Source organism: Entelurus aequoreus, linkage group LG14, assembly GCF_033978785.1.
Source record: "Entelurus aequoreus isolate RoL-2023_Sb linkage group LG14, RoL_Eaeq_v1.1, whole genome shotgun sequence".
In the NCBI taxonomy this organism is placed as follows: Eukaryota; Metazoa; Chordata; class Actinopteri; order Syngnathiformes; family Syngnathidae; genus Entelurus; species Entelurus aequoreus.
The window spans coordinates 9,876,535-9,897,595 of NC_084744.1; the positions used below are offsets into that span (position 1 = coordinate 9,876,535).

Here is a 21,061-nt window from a genome sequence, read left to right on the forward strand (position 1 = left end):
TGGTGTTTTATTACCAGTGTAATATGATGTTTACTACCAGTGTAATATGATGTTTATTACCAGTGTATTATGTTTATTACTAGTGTAATATGATGTTTATTACCAGTGTATTATGTTTATTACTAGTGTAATATGATGTTTATTACCAGCGTATTATGATGTTTATTACTAGTGTACTACTATGTTTATTACTAGTGTAGTATGGTGTTTATTACTAGTGTATTTTTGGTGTTTATTACCATAGTAATATGATGTTTATTACGATTGCATTATGGTGTTTTATTACCAGTGTAATATGATGTTTATTACTAGTGTAATATGCGTATTACTAGTGTAATATGATGTTTATTACTAGTGTAATATAATGTGTATTACTAGTGTAAAATGGTGTTTTATTACCAGTGTAATATGATGTTTACTACCAGTGTAATATGATGTTTATTACCAGTGTATTATGTTTATTACTAGTGTAATATGATGTTTATTACCAGTGTATTATGATGTTTATTACTAGTGTTCTATGATGTTTATTACTAGTGTAATATGGTGTTTATTACTAGTGTATTGTTGGTGTTTATTACCATAGTAATATGATGTTTATTACGAGTGCATTATGGTGTTTTATTACCAGTGTAATATGATGTTTATTACTAGTGTAATATGCGTATTACTAGTGTAATATGATGTTTATTACTAGTGTAATATAATGTTTATTACTAGTGTAAAATGGTGTTTTATTACCAGTGTAATATGATGTTTACTACCAGTGTAATATGATGTTTATTACCAGTGTATTATGTTTATTACTAGTTTAATATGATGTTTATTACCAGTGTATTATGTTTATTACTAGTGTAATATGATGTTTATTACCAGTGTATTATGATGTTTATTACTAGTGTACTATGATGTTTATTACTAGTGTAATATGGTGTTTATTACTAGTGTATTTTTGTGTTTATTACCATAGTAATATGATGTTTATTACGAGTGCATTAATGTGTTTTATTACCAGTGTAATATGATGTTTATTACTAGTGTAATATGCGTATTACTAGTGTAATATGATGTTTATTACTAGTGTAATATAATGTTTATTACTAGTGTAAAATGGTGTTTTATTACCAGTGTAATATGATGTTTATTACCAGTGTAACATGATGTTTATTACTAGTGCAATATGATGTTTATTACTAGTGTAATATGATGTTTATTACCAGTGTAATATGATGTTTATTACTAGTGTAATATGATGTTTATTACTAGTGTAATATGATATTTATTACCAGTGTAATATGATGTTTATTACAAGTGTAATATGGTGTTTATTACCAGTGTATTTTTGATGTTTATTACCAGTGAAATATGTTTATTACTAGTGTAATATGGTGTTTTATTACCAGTGTAATATGATGTTTAACACCAGTGTAATATGATGTTTACTACCAGTGTAATATGATGTTTATTACCAGTGTATTATGTTTATTACTAGTGTAATATGATGTTTATTACCAGCGTATTATGATGTTTATTACTAGTGTACTATGATGTTTATTACTAGTGTAATATGGTTTTTTATTACTAGTGTATTTTTGGTGTTTATTACCATAGTAATATGATGTTTATTACGGTTGCATTATGGTGTTTTATTACCAGTGTAATATGATGTTTATTACTAGTGTAATATGCGTATTACTAGTGTAATATGATGTTTATTACTAATGTAATATAATGTGTATTACTAGTGTAAAATGGTGTTTTATTACCAGTGTAATATGATGTTTACTACCAGTGTACTATGATGTTTATTACCAGTGTATTATGTTTATTACTAGTGTAATATGATGTTTATTACCAGTGTATTATGTTTATTACTAGTGTAATATGATGTTTATTACCAGTGTATTATGATGTTTATTACTAGTGTACTATGATGTTTATTACTAGTGTAATATGGTGTTTATTACTAGTGTATTTTTGGTGTTTATTACCATAGTAATATGATGTTTATTACGAGTGCATTATGGTGTTTTATTACCAGTGTAATATGATATTTATTACTAGTGTAATATGCGTATTACTAGTGTAATATGATGTTTATTACTAATGTAATATAATGTTTATTACTAGTGTAAAATGGTGTTTTATTACCAGTGTAATATGATGTTTACTACCAGTGTAATATGATGTTTATTACCAGTGTATTATGTTTATTATTAGTTTAATATGATGTTTATTACCAGTGTATTATGTTTATTACTAGTGTAATATGATGTTTATTACCAGTGTATTATGATGTTTATTACTAGTGTACTATGATGTTTATTACTAGTGTAATATGGTGTTTATTACTAGTGTATTTTTGGTGTTTATTACCATAGTAATATGATGTTTATTACGAGTGCATTATGGTGTTTTATTACCAGTGTAATATGATGTTTATTACTAGTGTAATATGCATATTACTAGTGTAATATGATGTTTATTACTAGTGTAATATAATGTTTATTACTAGTGTAAAATGGTGTTTTATTACCAGTGTAATATGATGTTTATTACCAGTGTAATATGATGTTTATTACTAGTGCAATATGATGTTTATTACTAGTGTAATATGATGTTTATTACCAGTGTAAAATGATATTTATTACCAGTGTAATATGATGTTTATTACAAGTGTAATATGGTGTTTATTACCAGTGTATTTTTGATGTCTATTACCAGTGAAATATGTTTATTACTAGTGTAATATGGTGTTTTATTACCAGTGTAATATGATGTTTATTACTAGTGTAAAATGATGTTTATTACTAGTGTAATATGGTGTTTTATTACCAGTGTAATATTATGTTTATTAGTAGTGTAATATGGTGTTTATTACCAGTGTATTTGTGTTGTTTATTACCATAGTAATATGATGTTTATTACTAGTGCATTATGGTGTTTTATTACCAGTGTAATATGATGTTTATTACTAGTGTAATATGCGTATTACTAGTGTAATATGCATATTACTAGTGTAATATGATGTTTATTACTAGTGTAATATGCGTATTACTAGTGTAATATGATGTTTATTACTAGTGTAATATAATGTTTATTACTAGTGTAAAATGGTGTTTTATTACCAGTGTAATATGATGTTTACTACCAGTGTAATATGATGTTTATTACCAGTGTATTATGTTTATTACTAGTGTAATATGATGTTTATTACCAGTGTATTATGTTTATTACTAGTGTAATATGATGTTTATTACCAGTGTATTATGATGTTTATTACTAGTGTACTATGATGTTTATTACTAGTGTAATATGGTGTTTATTACTAGTGTATTTTTGGTGTTTATTACCATAGTAATATGATGTTTATTACGATTGCATTATGGTGTTTTATTACCAGTGTAATGTGATGTTTATTACTAGTGTAATATGCGTATTACTAGTGTAATATGATGTTTATTACTAGTGTAATATAATGTTTATTACTAGTGTAAAATTGTGTTTTATTACCAGTGTAATATGATGTTTACTACCAGTGTAATATGATGTTTATTACCAGTGTATTATGTTTATTACTAGTGTAATATGATGTTTATTACCAGTGTATTATGTTTATTACTAGTGTAATATGATGTTTATTACCAGCGTATTATGATGTTTATTACTAGTGTACTATGATGTTTATTACTAGTGTAATATGGTGTTTATTACTAGTGTATTTTTGGTGTTTATTACCATGGTAATATGATGTTTATTACGATTGCATTATGGTGTTTTATTACCAGTGTAATATGATGTTTATTACTAGTGTAATATGCATATTACTAGTGTAATATGATGTTTATTACTAGTGTAATATAATGTTTATTACTAGTGTAAAATGGTGTTTTATTACCAGTGTAATATGATGTTTACTACCAGTGTAATATGATGTTTATTACCAGTGTATTATGTTTATTACTAGTGTAATATGATGTTTATTACCAGTGTATTATGTTTATTACTAGTGTAATATGATGTTTATTACCAGCGTATTATGATGTTTATTACTAGTGTACTATGATGTTTATTACTAGTGTAATATGGTGTTTATTACTAGTGTAATTTTGGTGTTTATTACCATAGTAATATGATGTTTATTACGATTGCATTATGGTGTTTTATTACCAGTGTAATATGATGTTTATTACTAGTGTAATATGCGTATTACTAGTGTAATATGATGTTTATTACTAGTGTAATATAATGTGTATTACTAGTGTAAAATGGTGTTTTATTACCAGTGTAATATGATGTTTACTACCAGTGTAATATGATGTTTATTACCAGTGTATTATGTTTATTACTAGTGTAATATGATGTTTATTACCAGCGTATTATGATGTTTATTACTAGTGTACTATGATGTTTATTACTAGTGTAATATGGTTTTTTATTACTAGTGTATTTTTGGTGTTTATTACCATAGTAATATGATGTTTATTACGATTGCATTATGGTGTTTTATTACCAGTGTAATATGATGTTTATTACTAGTGTAATATGTGTATTACTAGTGTAATATGATGTTTATTACTAGTGTAATATAATGTTTATTACTAGTGTAAAATGGTGTTTTATTACCAGTGTAATATGATGTTTACTACCAGTGTAATATGATGTTTATTACCAGTGTATTATGTTTATTACTAGTGTAATATGATGTTTATTACCAGTGTATTATGTTTATTACTAGTGTAATATGATGTTTATTACCAGTGTATTATGATGTTTATTACTAGTGTACTATGATGTTCATTACTAGTGTAATATGGTGTTTATTACTAGTGTATTTTTGGTGTTTATTACCATAGTAATATGATGTTTATTACGAGTGCATTATGGTGTTTTATTACCAGTGTAATATGATGTTTATTACTAGTGTAATATGCGTATTACTAGTGTAATATGATGTTTATTACTAGTGTAATATAATGTTTATTACTAGTGTAAAATGGTGTTTTATTACCAGTGTAATATGATGTTTATTACCAGTGTAATATGATGTTTATTACTAGTGCAATATGATGTTTATTACTAGTGTAATATGATGTTTATTACCAGTGTAATATGATATGTATTACCAGTGTAATATGATGTTTATTAGAAGTGTAATATGGTGTTTATTACCAGTGTATTTTTGATGTCTATTACCAGTGAAATATGTTTATTACTAGTGTAATATGGTGTTTTATTACCAGTGTAATATGATGTTTATTACTAGTGTAAAATGATGTTTATTACTAGTGTAATATGGTGTTTTATTACCAGTGTAATATTATGTTTATTAGTAGTGTAATATGGTGTTTATTACCAGTGTATTTGTGTTGTTTATTACCATAGTAATATGATGTTTATTACTAGTGCATTATGGTGTTTTATTACCAGTGTAATATGATGTTAATTACTAGTGTAATATGCGTATTACTAGTGTAATATGCGTATTACTAGTGTAATATGATGTTTATTACTAGTGTAATATAATGTTTATTACTAGTGTAAAATGGTGTTTTATTACCAGTGTAATATGATGTTTACTACCAGTGTAATATGATGTTTATTACCAGTGTATTATGTTTATTACTAGTTTAATATGATGTTTATTACCAGTGTATTATGTTTATTACTAGTGTAATATGATGTTTATTACCAGTGTATTATGATGTTTATTACTAGTGTACTATGATGTTTATTACTAGTGTAATATGGTGTTTATTACTAGTGTATTTTTGTGTTTATTACCATAGTAATATGATGTTTATTACGAGTGCATTAATGTGTTTTATTACCAGTGTAATATGATGTTTATTACTAGTGTAATATGCGTATTACTAGTGTAATATGATGTTTATTACTAGTGTAATATAATGTTTATTACTAGTGTAAAATGGTGTTTTATTACCAGTGTAATATGATGTTTATTACCAGTGTAATATGATGTTTATTACTAGTGCAATATGATGTTTATTACTAGTGTAATATGATGTTTATTACCAGTGTAATATGATGTTTATTACTAGTGTAATATGATGTTTATTACTAGTGTAATATGATATTTATTACCAGTGTAATATGATGTTTATTACAAGTGTAATATGGTGTTTATTACCAGTGTATTTTTGATGTTTATTACCAGTGAAATATGTTTATTACTAGTGTAATATGGTGTTTTATTACCAGTGTAATATGATGTTTATTACTAGTGTAATATGATGTTTATTACTAGTGTAATATGGTGTTTTATTACCAGTGTAATATTATGTTTATTAGTAGTGTAAGATGGTGTTTATTACCAGTGTATTTGTGTTGTTTATTACCATAGTAATATGATGTTTATTACTAGTGCATTATGGTGTTTTATTACCAGTGTAATATGATGTTTATTACTAGTGTAATATGCGTATTACTAGTGTAATATGATGTTTATTACTAGTGTAATATAATGTTTATTACTAGTGTAAAATGGTGTTTTATTACCAGTGTAATATGATGTTTTCTACCAGTGTAATATGATGTTTATTACCAGTGTATTATGTTTATTACTAGTGTAATATGATGTTTATTACCAGTGTATTATGATGTTTATTACTAGTGTACTATGATGTTCATTACTAGTGTATTATGTTTATTACTAGTGTAATATGATGTTTATAACCAGTGTATTATGTTTATTACTAGTGTAATATGATGTTTATTACTAGTGTACTATGATGTTTATTACTAGTGTAATATGGTGTTTATTACTAGTGTATTTTTGGTGTTTATTACCATAGTAATATGATGTTTATTACGAGTGCATTATGGTGTTTTATTACCAGTGTAATATGATGTTTATTACTAGTGTAATATGCGTATTACTAGTGTAATATGATGTTTATTACTAGTGTAATATAATGTTTATTACTAGTGTAAAATGGTGTTTTATTACCAGTGTAATATGATGTTTACTACCAGTGTAATATGATGTTTATTACCAGTGTATTATGTTTATTACTAGTTTAATATGATGTTTATTACCAGTGTATTATGTTTATTACTAGTGTTATATGATGTTTATTACCAGTGTATTATGATGTTTATTACTAGTGTACTATGATGTGTATTACTAGTGTAATATGGTGTTTATTACTAGTGTATTTTTGTGTTTATTACCATAGTAATATGATGTTTATTACGAGTGCATTAATGTGTTTTATTACCAGTGTAATATGATGTTTATTACTAGTGTAATATGCGTATTACTAGTGTAATATGATGTTTATTACTAGTGTAATATAATGTTTATTACTAGTGTAAAATGGTGTTTTATTACCAGTGTAATATGATGTTTATTACCAGTGTAATATGATGTTTATTACTAGTGCAATATGATGTTTATTACTAGTGTAATATGATGTTTATTACCAGTGTAATATGATGTTTATTACTAGTGTAATATGATGTTTATTACCAGTGTAAAATGATATTTATTACCAGTGTAATATGATGTTTATTACAAGTGTAATATGGTGTTTATTACCAGTGTATTTTTGATGTTTATTACCAGTGTAATATGATGTTTATTACTAGTGTAATATGATGTTTATTACCAGTGTAATATGATGTTTATTACTAGTGTAATATGGTGTTTTATTACCAGTGTAATATGATGTTTATTACTAGTGTAATATGATGTTTATTACTAGTGTAATATGGTGTTTTATTACCAGTGTAATATTATGTTTATTAGTAGTGTAATATGGTGTTTATTACCAGTGTATTTGTGTTGTTTATTACCATAGTAATATGATGTTTATTACTAGTGCATTATGGTGTTTTATTACCAGTGTAATATGATGTTTATTACTAGTGTAATATGCGTATTACTAGTGTAATATGATGTTTATTACTAGTGTAATATAATGTTTATTACTAGTGTAAAATGGTGTTTTATTACCAGTGTAATATGATGTTTTCTACCAGTGTAATATGATGTTTATTACCAGTGTATTATGTTTATTACTAGTGTAATATGATGTTTATTACCAGTGTATTATGATGTTTATTACTAGTGTACTATGATGTTCATTACTAGTGTATTATGTTTATTACTAGTGTAATATGATGTTTATAACCAGTGTATTATGTTTATTACTAGTGTAATATGATGTTTATTACTAGTGTACTATGATGTTTATTACTAGTGTAATATGGTGTTTATTACTAGTGTATTTTTGGTGTTTATTACCATAGTAATATGATGTTTATTACGAGTGCATTATGGTGTTTTATTACCAGTGTAATATGATGTTTATTACTAGTGTAATATGCGTATTACTAGTGTAATGTGATGTTTATTACTAGTGTAATATAATGTTTATTACTAGTGTAAAATGGTGTTTTATTACCAGTGTAATATGATGTTTACTACCAGTGTAATATGATGTTTATTACCAGTGTATTATGTTTATTACTAGTGTAATATGATGTTTATTACCAGTGTATTATGTTTATTACTAGTGTAATATGATGTTTATTACCAGTGTATTATGATGTTTATTACTAGTGTACTATGATGTTTATTACTAGTGTAATATGGTGTTTATTACTAGTGTATTTTTGGTGTTTATTACCATAGTTACTAGTGTATTTTTGGTGTTTATTACCATAGTAATATGATGTTTATTACGAGTGCATTATGGTGTTTTATTACCAGTGTAATATGATGTTTAATACTAGTGTAATATGATGTTTATTACCAGTGTATTATGTTTATTACTAGTGTAATATGATGTTTATTACCAGTGTAATATGCGTATTACTAGTGTAATATGATGTTTATTACTAGTGTAATATAATGTTTATTACTAGTGTAAAATGGTGTTTTATTACCAGTGTAATATGATGTTTACTACCAGTGTAATATGATGTTTATTACCAGTGTATTATGTTTATTACTAGTGTAATATGATGTTTATTACCAGTGTATTATGTTTATTACTAGTGTAATATGATGTTTATTACCAGTGTATTATGATGTTTATTACTAGTGTACTATGATGTTTATTACTAGTGTAATATGGTGTTTATTACTAGTGTATTTTTGGTGTTTATTACCATAGTAATATGATGTTTATTACGAGTGCATTATGGTGTTTTATTACTAGTGTAATATGATGTTTATTACCAGTGTATTATGTTTATTACTAGTGTAATATGATGTTTATTACCAGTGTATTATGATGTTTATTACTAGTGTACTATGATGTTTATTACTAGTGTAATATGGTGTTTATTACTAGTGTATTTTTGGTGTTTATTACCATAGTTACTAGTGTATTTTTGGTGTTTATTACCATAGTAATATGATGTTTATTACGAGTGCATTATGGTGTTTTATTACCAGTGTAATATGATGTTTAATACTAGTGTAATATGATGTTTATTACCAGTGTATTATGTTTATTACTAGTGTAATATGATGTTTATTACCAGTGTAATATGCGTATTACTAGTGTAATATGATGTTTATTACTAGTGTAATATAATGTTTATTACTAGTGTAAAATGGTGTTTTATTACCAGTGTAATATGATGTTTACTACCAGTGTAATATGATGTTTATTACCAGTGTATTATGTTTATTACTAGTGTAATATGATGTTTATTACCAGTGTATTATGTTTATTACTAGTGTAATATGATGTTTATTACCAGTGTATTATGATGTTTATTACTACTGTACTATGATGTTTATTACTAGTGTAATATGGTGTTTATTACTAGTGTATTTTTGGTGTTTATTACCATAGTAATATGATGTTTATTACGAGTGCATTATGGTGTTTTATTACCAGTGTAATATGATGTTTAATACTAGTGTAATATGCGTATTACTAGTGTAATATGATGTTTATTACTAGTGTAATATAATGTTTATTACTAGTGTAAAATGGTGTTTTATTACCAGTGTAATATGATGTTTACTACCAATGTAATATGATGTTTATTACCAGTGTATTATGTTTATTACTAGTGTAATATGATGTTTATTACCAGTGTATTATGTTTATTACTAGTGTAATATGATGTTTATTACCAGTGTATTATGATGTTTATTACTAGTGTACTATGATGTTTATTACTAGTGTAATATGGTGTTTATTACTAGTGTATTTTTGGTGTTTATTACCATAGTAATATGATGTTTAATACGAGTGCATTATGGTGTTTTATTACCAGTGTAATATGATGTTTAATACTAGTGTAATATGCGTATTACTAGTGTAATATGATGTTTATTACTAGTGTAATATAATTTTTATTACTAGTGTAAAATGGTGTTTTATTACCAGTGTAATATGATGTTTACTACCAGTGTAATATGATGTTTATTACCAGTGTATTATGTTTATTACTAGTGTAATATGATGTTTATTACCAGTGTATTATGTTTATTACTAGTGTAATATGATGTTTATTACCAGTGTATTATGATGTTTATTACTAGTGTACTATGATGTTTATTACTAGTGTAATATGGTGTTTATTACTAGTGTATTTTTGGTGTTTATTACCATAGTAATATGATGTTTAATACGAGTGCATTATGGTGTTTTATTACCAGTGTAATATGATGTTTAATACTAGTGTAATATGCGTATTACTAGTGTAATATGATGTTTATTACTAGTGTAATATAATTTTTATTACTAGTGTAAAATGGTGTTTTATTACCAGTGTAATATGATGTTTACTACCAGTGTAATATGATGTTTATTACCAGTGTATTATGTTTATTACTAGTGTAATATGATGTTTATTACCAGTGTATTATGTTTATTACTAGTGTAATATGATGTTTATTACCAGTGTATTATGATGTTTATTACTAGTGTACTATGATGTTTATTACTAGTGTAATATGCTGTTTATTACTAGTGTATTGTTGGTGTTTATTACCATAGTAATATGATGTTTATTACGAGTGCATTATGGTGTTTTATTACCAGTGTAATATGATGTTTATTACTAGTGTAATATGCATATTACTAGTGTAATATGATGTTTATTACTAGTGTAATATAATGTTTATTACTAGTGTAAAATGGTGTTTTATTACCAGTGTAATATGATGTTTATTACCAGTGTAATATGATGTTTATGACCAGTGTAATATGATGTTTATTACTAGTGCAATATGATGTTTATTACTAGTGTAATATGATGTTTATTACCAGTGTAATATGATATTTATTACCAGTGAAATATGTTTATTACTAGTGTAATATGGTGTTTTATTACCAGTGTAATATGATGTTTATTACTAGTGTAATATGATGTTTATTACTAGTGTAATATGGTGTTTTATTACCAGTGTAATGTGATGTTTATTACCAGTGTAATATGATGTTTATTACTAGTGTAATATGGTGTTTATTACCAGTGTATTTGTGTTGTTTATTACTAGTGTAATATGATGTTTATTACTACTGTAATATGGTGTTTTAATACCAGTGTAATATGATGTTTATTACTAGTGTAATATGTGTATTACTAGTAGAATATGATGTTTATTACTAGTGTAATATAATGTTTATTACTAGTGTAAAATGGTGTTTTATTACCAGTGTAATATGATGTTTATTACTAGTGTAATATGTGTATTACTAGTAGAATATGATGTTTATTACTAGTGTAATATAATGTTTATTACTAGTGTAAAATGGTGTTTTATTACCAGTGTAATATGATGTTTATTACTAGTGTAATATTTGTATTACTAGTAGAATATGATGTTTATTACTAGTGTAATATAATGTTTATTACTAGTGTAAAATGGTGTTTTATTACCAGTGTAATATGATGTTTATTACTAGTGTAATATGTGTATTACTAGTAGAATATGATGTTTATTACTAGTGTAATTTAATGTTTATTACCAGTGTAATATGATGTTTATTACTAGTGTAATATGTGTATTACTAGTAGAATATGATGTTTATTACTAGTGTAATATAATGTTTATTACCAGTGTAATATGATGTTTAATACTACTGTAATATGGTGTTTTAATACCAGTGTAATATGATGTTTATTACTAGTGTAATATGTGTATTACTAGTAGAATATGATGTTTATTACTAGTGTAATATAATGTTTATTACTAGTGTAAAATGGTGTTTTATTACCAGTGTAATATGATGTTTATTACTAGTGTAATATGTGTATTACTAGTAGAATATGATGTTTATTACTAGTGTAATATAATGTTTATTACTAGTGTAAAATGGTATTTTATTACCAGTGTTATATGATGTTTATTACTAGTGTAATATGTGTATTACTAGTAGAATATGATGTTTATTACTAGTGTAATATAATGTTTATTACTAGTGTAAAATGGTGTTTTATTACCAGTGTAATATGATGTTTATTACTAGTGTAATATGTGTATTACTAGTAGAATATGATGTTTATTACTAGTGTAATATAATGTTTATTACCAGTGTAATATGATGTTTATTACTAGTGCAATATGTGTATTACTAGTAGAATATGATGTTTATTACTAGTGTAATATAATGTTTATTACCAGTGTAATATGATGTTTATTACCAGTGTAATATAATGTTTATTACTAGTGAACACAGACACTGTTATATAGCCCTCGTGATTTAGGGCTATATAGGGATTTAGGGACATAATTTGTAACACAAAAACACCTGTGCAGTATTTTTCCATTCTCACGGTACTTTTTAAACATTTTCAGTATTTTCCGAGTAAATTGTACACACTGTGGATGAATCTTGATAAAAAATACTGTGAAAATCTGTATTTTAATTGATTAATTTATAGTTGTCTTTCTGTTGAAGCATACAAGTAGCCATTATACCGGTACTGTAAATATGTGATTGCATGATGTGTAGGATTCACCATGAACTAGAACAGACTGTGTTAGACCTCTGCCAGGGCAGAATCTGGAACCAAAACAATTGAAGAATCTAGTGGTGGCCTAAGACTTTTGCATTGTCGTGAACAGCACTGTCATGTCTGTTCATGTTTTTGTTTTGGCCATGTGTTTGTTTTTTGAACTCTTTTTAGTTCCTGGTTGCACTTCCTTGTTTTGTTTGTTTCCATAGCAACTCATTAGTTTTCACCTGTCTTGTCACGCACCTGTTCCACGTTTTGAGTCACGCACCTGTTTTCACTGATCATGTCACTATTTAAATCTGTCTGTTTCTGTTGTTCGTCCTGGCGACCTCACACTTTTTCATCCCTCTACTTCATGTCATGTCACAGTTCCTTGTCAAGTAAGTTTTGTTTATTAATGCCACAGTTAGTGTTTTTGTTTTATTGTTCATAGTTTCTGCCTTTGTGCAAGTTTTGTGTTTATACCCAAGTTTTGTATTTCCGCCATTGTGCGCGCCTTTTGTTTGCTTCCTTTCTTTGTAGTTTATTAGTGTTAAAATAAATCATGTATTTAAATTCACGCCTTGCCCGCGCCAATTTTCCGTTGCCTTCCGGAGAAACACAACCCAAGGACCAAGTCTTGACAAGCACAAGATAGTGTAGATTTTGTACGTACTGTGGCGTACGAGAGAAAACACAAATAGAATGTACCTGTTATCTCCCGAACTGTGCGAAAAACATTCAGTTTTTCCGGGTCCAAAGCTTCAATGTTGTGGTAGACATCCCTGTGAAAGATAGTGGCGGAATTAGACCAACAAAACAATATTGCAATGGTTTATTAACAGTGTTGGGACTAACACGTTACAAAGTAACATGTTACTGTAACACCGTTAATTTCGGCGGTAACTAGTAGTCTAACGTGTTATTTTTTATATTCAGTAACTCGGTTACCGTTACTACATGATGCGTTACTGCGTTATTTTACGTTATTTTTTATGTAGTATCGGCTAAGAAACAGAAGATCTGAGTGTGTTTTATTGGAGCGCTGCAGTGTCATTAGGGCGCCACACCGCCCTAATGTGTGGTGTTGAACGCAGCTTTGCTAGTACCAACCCTTGAAATTATAATTTCGCAGACATTGCAAGTGGCAGTAGGGCTACCATATTTTCCAGACTATAGAGTGCACCGGTGTATAAGCCGCACCCACAAAAGTGTGGGGTAAAAGTGGTTTCCATATATTAGCCGCACTGGACTATAGGCCGCAGATGTATACGTTGTGAAATGTGATTTATTTACATAACTTCATTGTTTCCAAACAGTGTCTGTAACACGGCAGTAAAACGGCTGATCAAACAAAGCAGAAGTCATCGTCATGGACCGATATTATCGGCCGATAAATGCTTTAAAATGTAATATCGGAAATTATCGGTATTGGTTCGGAAATTATCGGTATCGGTTTCAAAAAGTAAAATGTATGACTTTTTATAACGCCGCTGTGTACACGGACGGAGGGAGAAGTACAGAGCGCCAATAAACCTTAAAGGCACTGCCTTTGCGTGCCGGTCCAATCACATAATACCTACGGCTTTTCACACACACAAGTGAATGCATTCATACTTGGTCAACAGCCATACAGGTCACACTGAGGGTAGCCGTCTAAACAACTTTAAACACTGTTACAAATATGTGCCACACTGTGAAGCCACACCAAACAAGAATGACAAACACATTTCGGGAGAACATCCGCACCGTAACACAACATAAACACAACATGACAAATACCCAGAACCCCTTTGCAGCACTAACTCTTCCGGGATGCTACAATATACACCCCCCATTACCCCCCACCCCTCACCTCAACCCTGCCCCCCCCAACCTCAACCTGAGCATGTTCCTATTTCCAAGCTGCTGTTTTGAGGCATGTTAAAAAAATAATGCACTTTTTGACTTCGATACTAAATATGGCAGTGCTATGTTGGCATTTTTCCCATAACTTGCTTTGATTTATTTATTTATTTATTTATTTATTTATTTATTTATTTATTTATTTATCGCAACAAAATTAGGCATAATAATGTGTTATTCCACGACTGTATATATCGGTATCAGTTGATATCGGAATCTGTAATTAAGAGTTGGACAATATCGGAATATCGGATATCGGCAAAAAAGCCATTATCGGACATCTCTACTTTTTTATAATCTAATAACATTGTCAAAGTATTGGTACGGGACTTGGGGCGGTATAGCTCGGTTGGTAGAGCAGCCGTGCCAGCAACTTGAGAGTTGCAGGTTCGATCCCCGCTTCCGCCATCCTAGTCACTGCCGTTGTGTCCTTGGGCAAGACACTTTACCCACCTGCTCCCAGTGCCACCCACACTGGTTTAAATGTAACTTAGATATTGGGTTTCACTATGTAAAGCGCTATATAAATGTAATTCACTTCACTAAAATATGAGGACAAAAGATGAAATCGGAGGCCAAAAATGCTGATCGGGACATCCTTAGTTAACATTATGTGATCACTTGTTTTTGACATTTTCTGAAAGTTTCATCAAAACCCGCAGGTAACTAGCAGACAGACAGACAGAGAAACACACATATATCGTCTCACCCTTTGATTCCAGTGATGAGGAAAACCAAATTGCCGTTTATTTTGGTGCAATTGACAAACTTGTCAATGTTACTGGAGTCCACAGTCTGGGCCGTCTGCAGGCTGGCGGTGCCAATGCCATCGCACGCTGCAGCACAAAGTCAGGAGGCAACACGTATTCATCAAGCACAGAAATGCCATCTTTAAAGGAGAGTTATTTTGAAATAATTGGAACAAAATATCACACAAAAATACCAATGCTTTTGTTGCGTCGACCAGCATTCCTCCAATGGGGAATTCAAATTGCTAGTCTCTCCCAGATTCTTTTTATGGCAATATGCTGTTGTTTATATTCAATCACCAGGCAGAAGTTGGTATTTTGTGGTTTATTCTCCAAGCTTAGAGGACAAACCTGAGACCAATCCAGCACCCAAGCATTCCCTAGCCCGGTCCAGATCGGTCTACCAAAACCCCGGAACTCCTCTCTACTTCCTCCTTCTCCTGTCCCCCCCACCTGCTGTTTCCCCAGTCTAGCTGTGCTTCTTATCTTAGGAATGTAATGGCAGTCTCAACAAAGACAGCACTCTGACTCTAACCAAGGACACTCGAATCCAAGCACTTTGTACCACACGAGACATTAGCTGATGTAAATATGACTATAGGAGTTTTTAGAAAGAAGTAACACTTAAATATGGATATGATTCTGATCTGCTTCCATCACTTTCCATGACCAGAACTGAAAATACTGATGATTCACCTTTTGGGCAGATGTCAGTACAAGGAATGCACATCTTGATGCGGTTCTCCTCCACCTCCATCTTGTTACTGGGACACGCTTTCACACAGGAGCTCTGGTCCACCACAAAGTTATCTAAACGACAAACAAAACACTGTGAATGGTAAACACTGAAGGCAGCAGTTTTTCATGCAAGTGGGCACTTTTGCACTTTGTGATGGCAGAGACACAAAGTTACTTTCCTCTTTCTGACGGAGTGAAAGAAAAAAAGACATTTCGGAAGATTGCGAGTTGCAGTTAGAGAGGACTTATTTTCTGTTGCAATCAAGATGAACGTACATTTCCACAAAATAATTACAGGGGAACTGCATTTTTTGGAATGTTCACAATCCCTATGCAGGACAAGAACTAGGGCTGGGCGATATGGCCTTTTATTAATATCTCGATATTTTTAGGCCATGTCACGATACACGATATATATCTCGATATTTCTCCTTAGCCTTGAATGAACAATTGATGCATATAATCACAGCAGTATGATGATTCTATGTGTTTACATTAAAATATTCTTGCATTAATATATGCTCATTTTAAACTTTCATGCAGAGAGGGAAATCACAACTAAGTCAATTTACCAAAAGTGTATTTATTAAACAGTTATTAAGCAGCGGCACAAACATTCATGTCATTTCCAAAACAGAAAGTGCAAGATTGTCAGAGACATTTTAAAACAAGTTATTAGTGCACTTTTGTGCATGATGTCACTAAGATGACTTCTCAAAACAACACTCAATTAAAGTGCACTTTTTGTACAGAACGCCCCCACAATAGTTTAAAACAAATAAAGTGCACTTTTGTGCATGATGTCACACAAGATATTTCAATAAGTGTCAAATAAAAATGAGCTGCATAATAGGAGATCAAATAGTGTATGTCCTTCGCTATGTGGTAGGTTCCTGCCAGGGCCGGCCCGTGGCATAGGCCGTATAGGCAAATGCTAAGGGCGCCGTCCATCAGGGGGCGCCACGCCAGTGCCACAAATGTTGGAGGAAAAAAATAAAAAAGTTGGTACTATTATTTCTAAAATACATAAAATAATCCCACGTTAATTAAAATGCAAAGTAAAGCCTATTCAATAGAAATATTATTTGTTACAACATTACGGACCCCCCTCCCCCCGCACGGTGCGCCCCCTCCCTTCCCGTACCATGACTCTTTTTGGACGTCACCACGTCAAAAAATCAACACAAGATGTCAAAACGGCCAAAACTGTCAGGTGCCCAGGGAAGAAAAAATAGAAAAGAAGAGGAGGAGAAACGAGAAAAAGACAGAGGTAGCAGGTAGGTAACGTTAGCCTACATGGAATTATTTGTCTGTTACAGAATGTGATAGTAACCTTTAGCATTAAGCTAATGTTACATGATTCGGCAATTCCTAATCAATAAATAGCTAGTTCTGTTTAAACTTCGGGTTAATATTGTGGAGGGGGCTAAATTGTTATGGAAAATAATAATGTAACTTTAGGTAATTACAGTACTCCCTGGTGCACAGTAATTTGTAAGTCATTCTAGTTAATGCAATATTAAAAAGCACAAATAGAGAACTCTGTTGGATCCCCTTTTTTTGTAATATAGTTGTTAAAGTCATACTGGTTTGATATCTTGTTTTGTGCAGTGCCTTATTTATATTGTATTTTTTATTTATTTTATGCAACGTTTTATTTTGTGTTTATGTATGTAAAAAATATTGTATTTCATATATTCATTTTTTATTTTTTGTATTCATTTATTTATCCATAGTTTTTTTTATCTTGTTAACAATTCTGATTGTTAATTTGCTTTCTTTAAGTAAAAAAAAGATCAAAGACAAAGCTATTCGGTTTCTTGTGAGTGTATACACTTCACTGCCGATGTGGGGGGGCACCACCTAAAATCTTGCCTAGGGCGCCAGATTGGTTAGGGCCGGGCCTGGTTCCTGCGGACGTTATCTCCTTCTGGTGTTGACTATTTTTTTCATACGATGTTGATGTGGAGATGGTTGCTTCGGCATTTTGTTGGTGTGGAACCGAACGGAGATGTTGACATGCATAGTTTCAAGCATTCTTCATTCTCTAGCGGGTGACTTTTCAAATGATGCTACATTAGCAGTGGTGCTACTTTTTGTAGCAACGCTTTTGCCGCATAATTGTTTAACATATTCCCGCTTGAAGCCAAACCACCACCAGACGATGGACCCTGTGCTGTTTTTCTTGGGAATTAATTCTTCCTTCGTTTGTTACCAGATTCACACCTTCTCTCTCTCTCGTATTACCACCCGCACCGCACCGTTAGCTTCACAGCTAACGTTACCATGTGACTTTGCACACGTGACGTATCTCTGTGAGAAGGAGAGACAAGAAAGAGTGAGAAGAGCCTGTAGTGTAATGCCCGCAGCTAAAAGAAACTGCGTGAGAATGTATACCCGAATATCACGATATAGTCATTTTCTATATCGCACAGAGACAAACCCGCGATATATCGAGTGTATCGATATATCGCCCAGCCCTGACAAGAACACTCTTTTTCTTATGCATTCTAACTCATAAAATATGGCAAGTACGAGGTGGCTAACAATGCAGATCATAGGAGTACACTATTGCGGCCATAGAGCGCCAACAATACTAATGACCTGAATATTAACAAGTATTAGCAATATTGTTATTATAAGCGCTAACACAGACAAACTATTTTTCGCGGTGCCGTGATCACAGAGAGCTAACTAGCTTACGCTGCTATATTGACATATTGAGCTGCTGCATCGCCTCTGAGTTGGTGAAAGTAAATTTTAGATTATAAATCATGTCTCTCACCTGGATAGTAGAAGGTTGTGGACATAAACCCACAAGTTGGTCAACTTTGACATTTAATTTAGACCCGGAAATGGTGAGAAAGTCACAAAAAGACGCTTGTTTTTTAACCCTTTCGTGAGGATTATGATTCATTTTGTTACCCACATATGCGGCCCTCTCCAAGGTTTCTCTATGTCATTCACATCGACGTCCCACTGGGGTGAGTTTTTCCTTGCCCTTATGTGGGCTCTGTACCGAGGATGTCGTTGTGGCTTGTGCAGCCCTTTGAGACACTTGTGATTTAGGGCTATATAAATAAACATTGATCGATTGAAAAATTCTATAAAAAGTGCAGTTCTTTTTGTACACCGTCAGGTCACGTCTGAAAGGCAATAAATACAATTGATCCTATATTCTTAAGTCAAGTTTCTTTACAAAAATAAAACTATGGTAACTTTGTGACGGCAGGCACGGTCATAACTGACGTAAAACAAGTTTACGGAAATGACGTAGCCTCACGCATGCTTGGACCGATCGTGTTTTCTCGAACCGATCGTGTCGTGACTGTTGTCATTCTTCGTCTTCTTCTGTTATTAATGGGCGACAACCATCGCAGAGCAGTGGCTCCGTCGGCCTTAAATTGACTCAGCAGCACCACCTGTCGTTGAAGAGTGCGAACTACGGTTTCTGCCGGTGAGAAAATAAAATATTGCACGTGTGGGACAAAAAGTGAAAAAACCATGCCAAAAGTATTACCTTGAAGATAATCGTTTTTCTACTTGCGGATATGAGTGCGTTTGTGGAACATTGTTTTGAGGTTGTGAAACATTTGTGTGTGTTTGTGGAGTTTTAGCAGTAATTTCACGCCATACTGTTTTAGACTGCAATCTTTTTCAGTCAAGGACAGTTATTTATGTTCAACCTGTGTGCTAGTGTTTGCTTAGCTGTTGTGTAGCTGCCTACAATATAGCCTAACATGTTTACCTTTTGTAAATGTAAGATACAAACAAAACCAACATTATTAACCTGACTCTCGCCAGATCCTTGTAGTTCGCTGAGCTCCACACAAGGATCCGGGACTTCTCAATAGGAGATAATTAAATAATTGTATGTGATTGGATAAGCCACTTGTCCGTTACCTTGAATGACGTGCTACTTCAACCACGCACATCGGAATCAACCCGTGACGCTGATGAGAGCGACGCTGGGAAATCCAAAACAGATCAGCCGACATATTGGATAACGACTAGAGATGTCCGATAATATCGGACTGCCAATATTATCGGCCGATAAATGCTTTAAAATGTGACATCGGAAATTATCGGTATCGGTTTCAAACAGTAAAATGTATGACTTTTTAGAAAACCGCTGTACGTAGTGGTACACGGACGTAGGGAGAAGTACAGAGCTCCAATAAACCTTAAAGGCCCAATCACATAACATCTACGGCTTTTCAAACACACAAGTGAATGCAATGCATACTTGGTCAACAGCCATACAGGTCACACTGAGGGTAACCATATAAACAACTTTAACACTGTTACAAATATGCGCCACACTGTGAACCCACACCAAACAAGAATGACAAACACATTTCGGGAGAACATCCGCACCTTGACACAACATAAACACAACAGAAGAAATACCCAGAACCCCTTGCAGCACTAACTCTTCCGGGACGCTACAATATACACCCCCCGCTACCCCTTAACCTCCCCCACCTCAACCCCGCCCACCTCAACCTCCTCATGCGCTTTTAGGGAGAGCATGTCCCAAATTCCAAGCTGCTGTTTTGAGGCATGTTAAAAAAAATAATGCACTTTGTGACTTCAATAATAAATATGGCAGTGCCATGTTGGCATTTTTTTCCATAACTTGAGTTGATTTATATTGGAAAACCTTGTTACATTGTTTAATGCATCCAGCGGGGCATCACAACAAAATTAGGCATAATAATGTGTTAATTCCATGA

General features: G+C 31.0%; 1 protein-coding gene across 1 annotated transcript in view; it reads right to left on the minus strand.

Moving 5' to 3' along the window:
• The window catches only part of erbb4b (erb-b2 receptor tyrosine kinase 4b), a 1,077,295-nt gene that overhangs the window by 265,699 nt on the left and 790,535 nt on the right, over positions 1 to 21,061 (minus strand). The window contains exons 8-10 of the mRNA XM_062068882.1: positions 16,284 to 16,397; positions 15,548 to 15,674; positions 13,645 to 13,718 (exon numbers count right to left, since the gene is read on the minus strand). Of these exons, the coding sequence (XP_061924866.1) occupies positions 13,645 to 13,718; positions 15,548 to 15,674; positions 16,284 to 16,397 (315 nt within the window). The remainder of the gene's footprint in view (positions 1 to 13,644; positions 13,719 to 15,547; positions 15,675 to 16,283; positions 16,398 to 21,061) is intronic.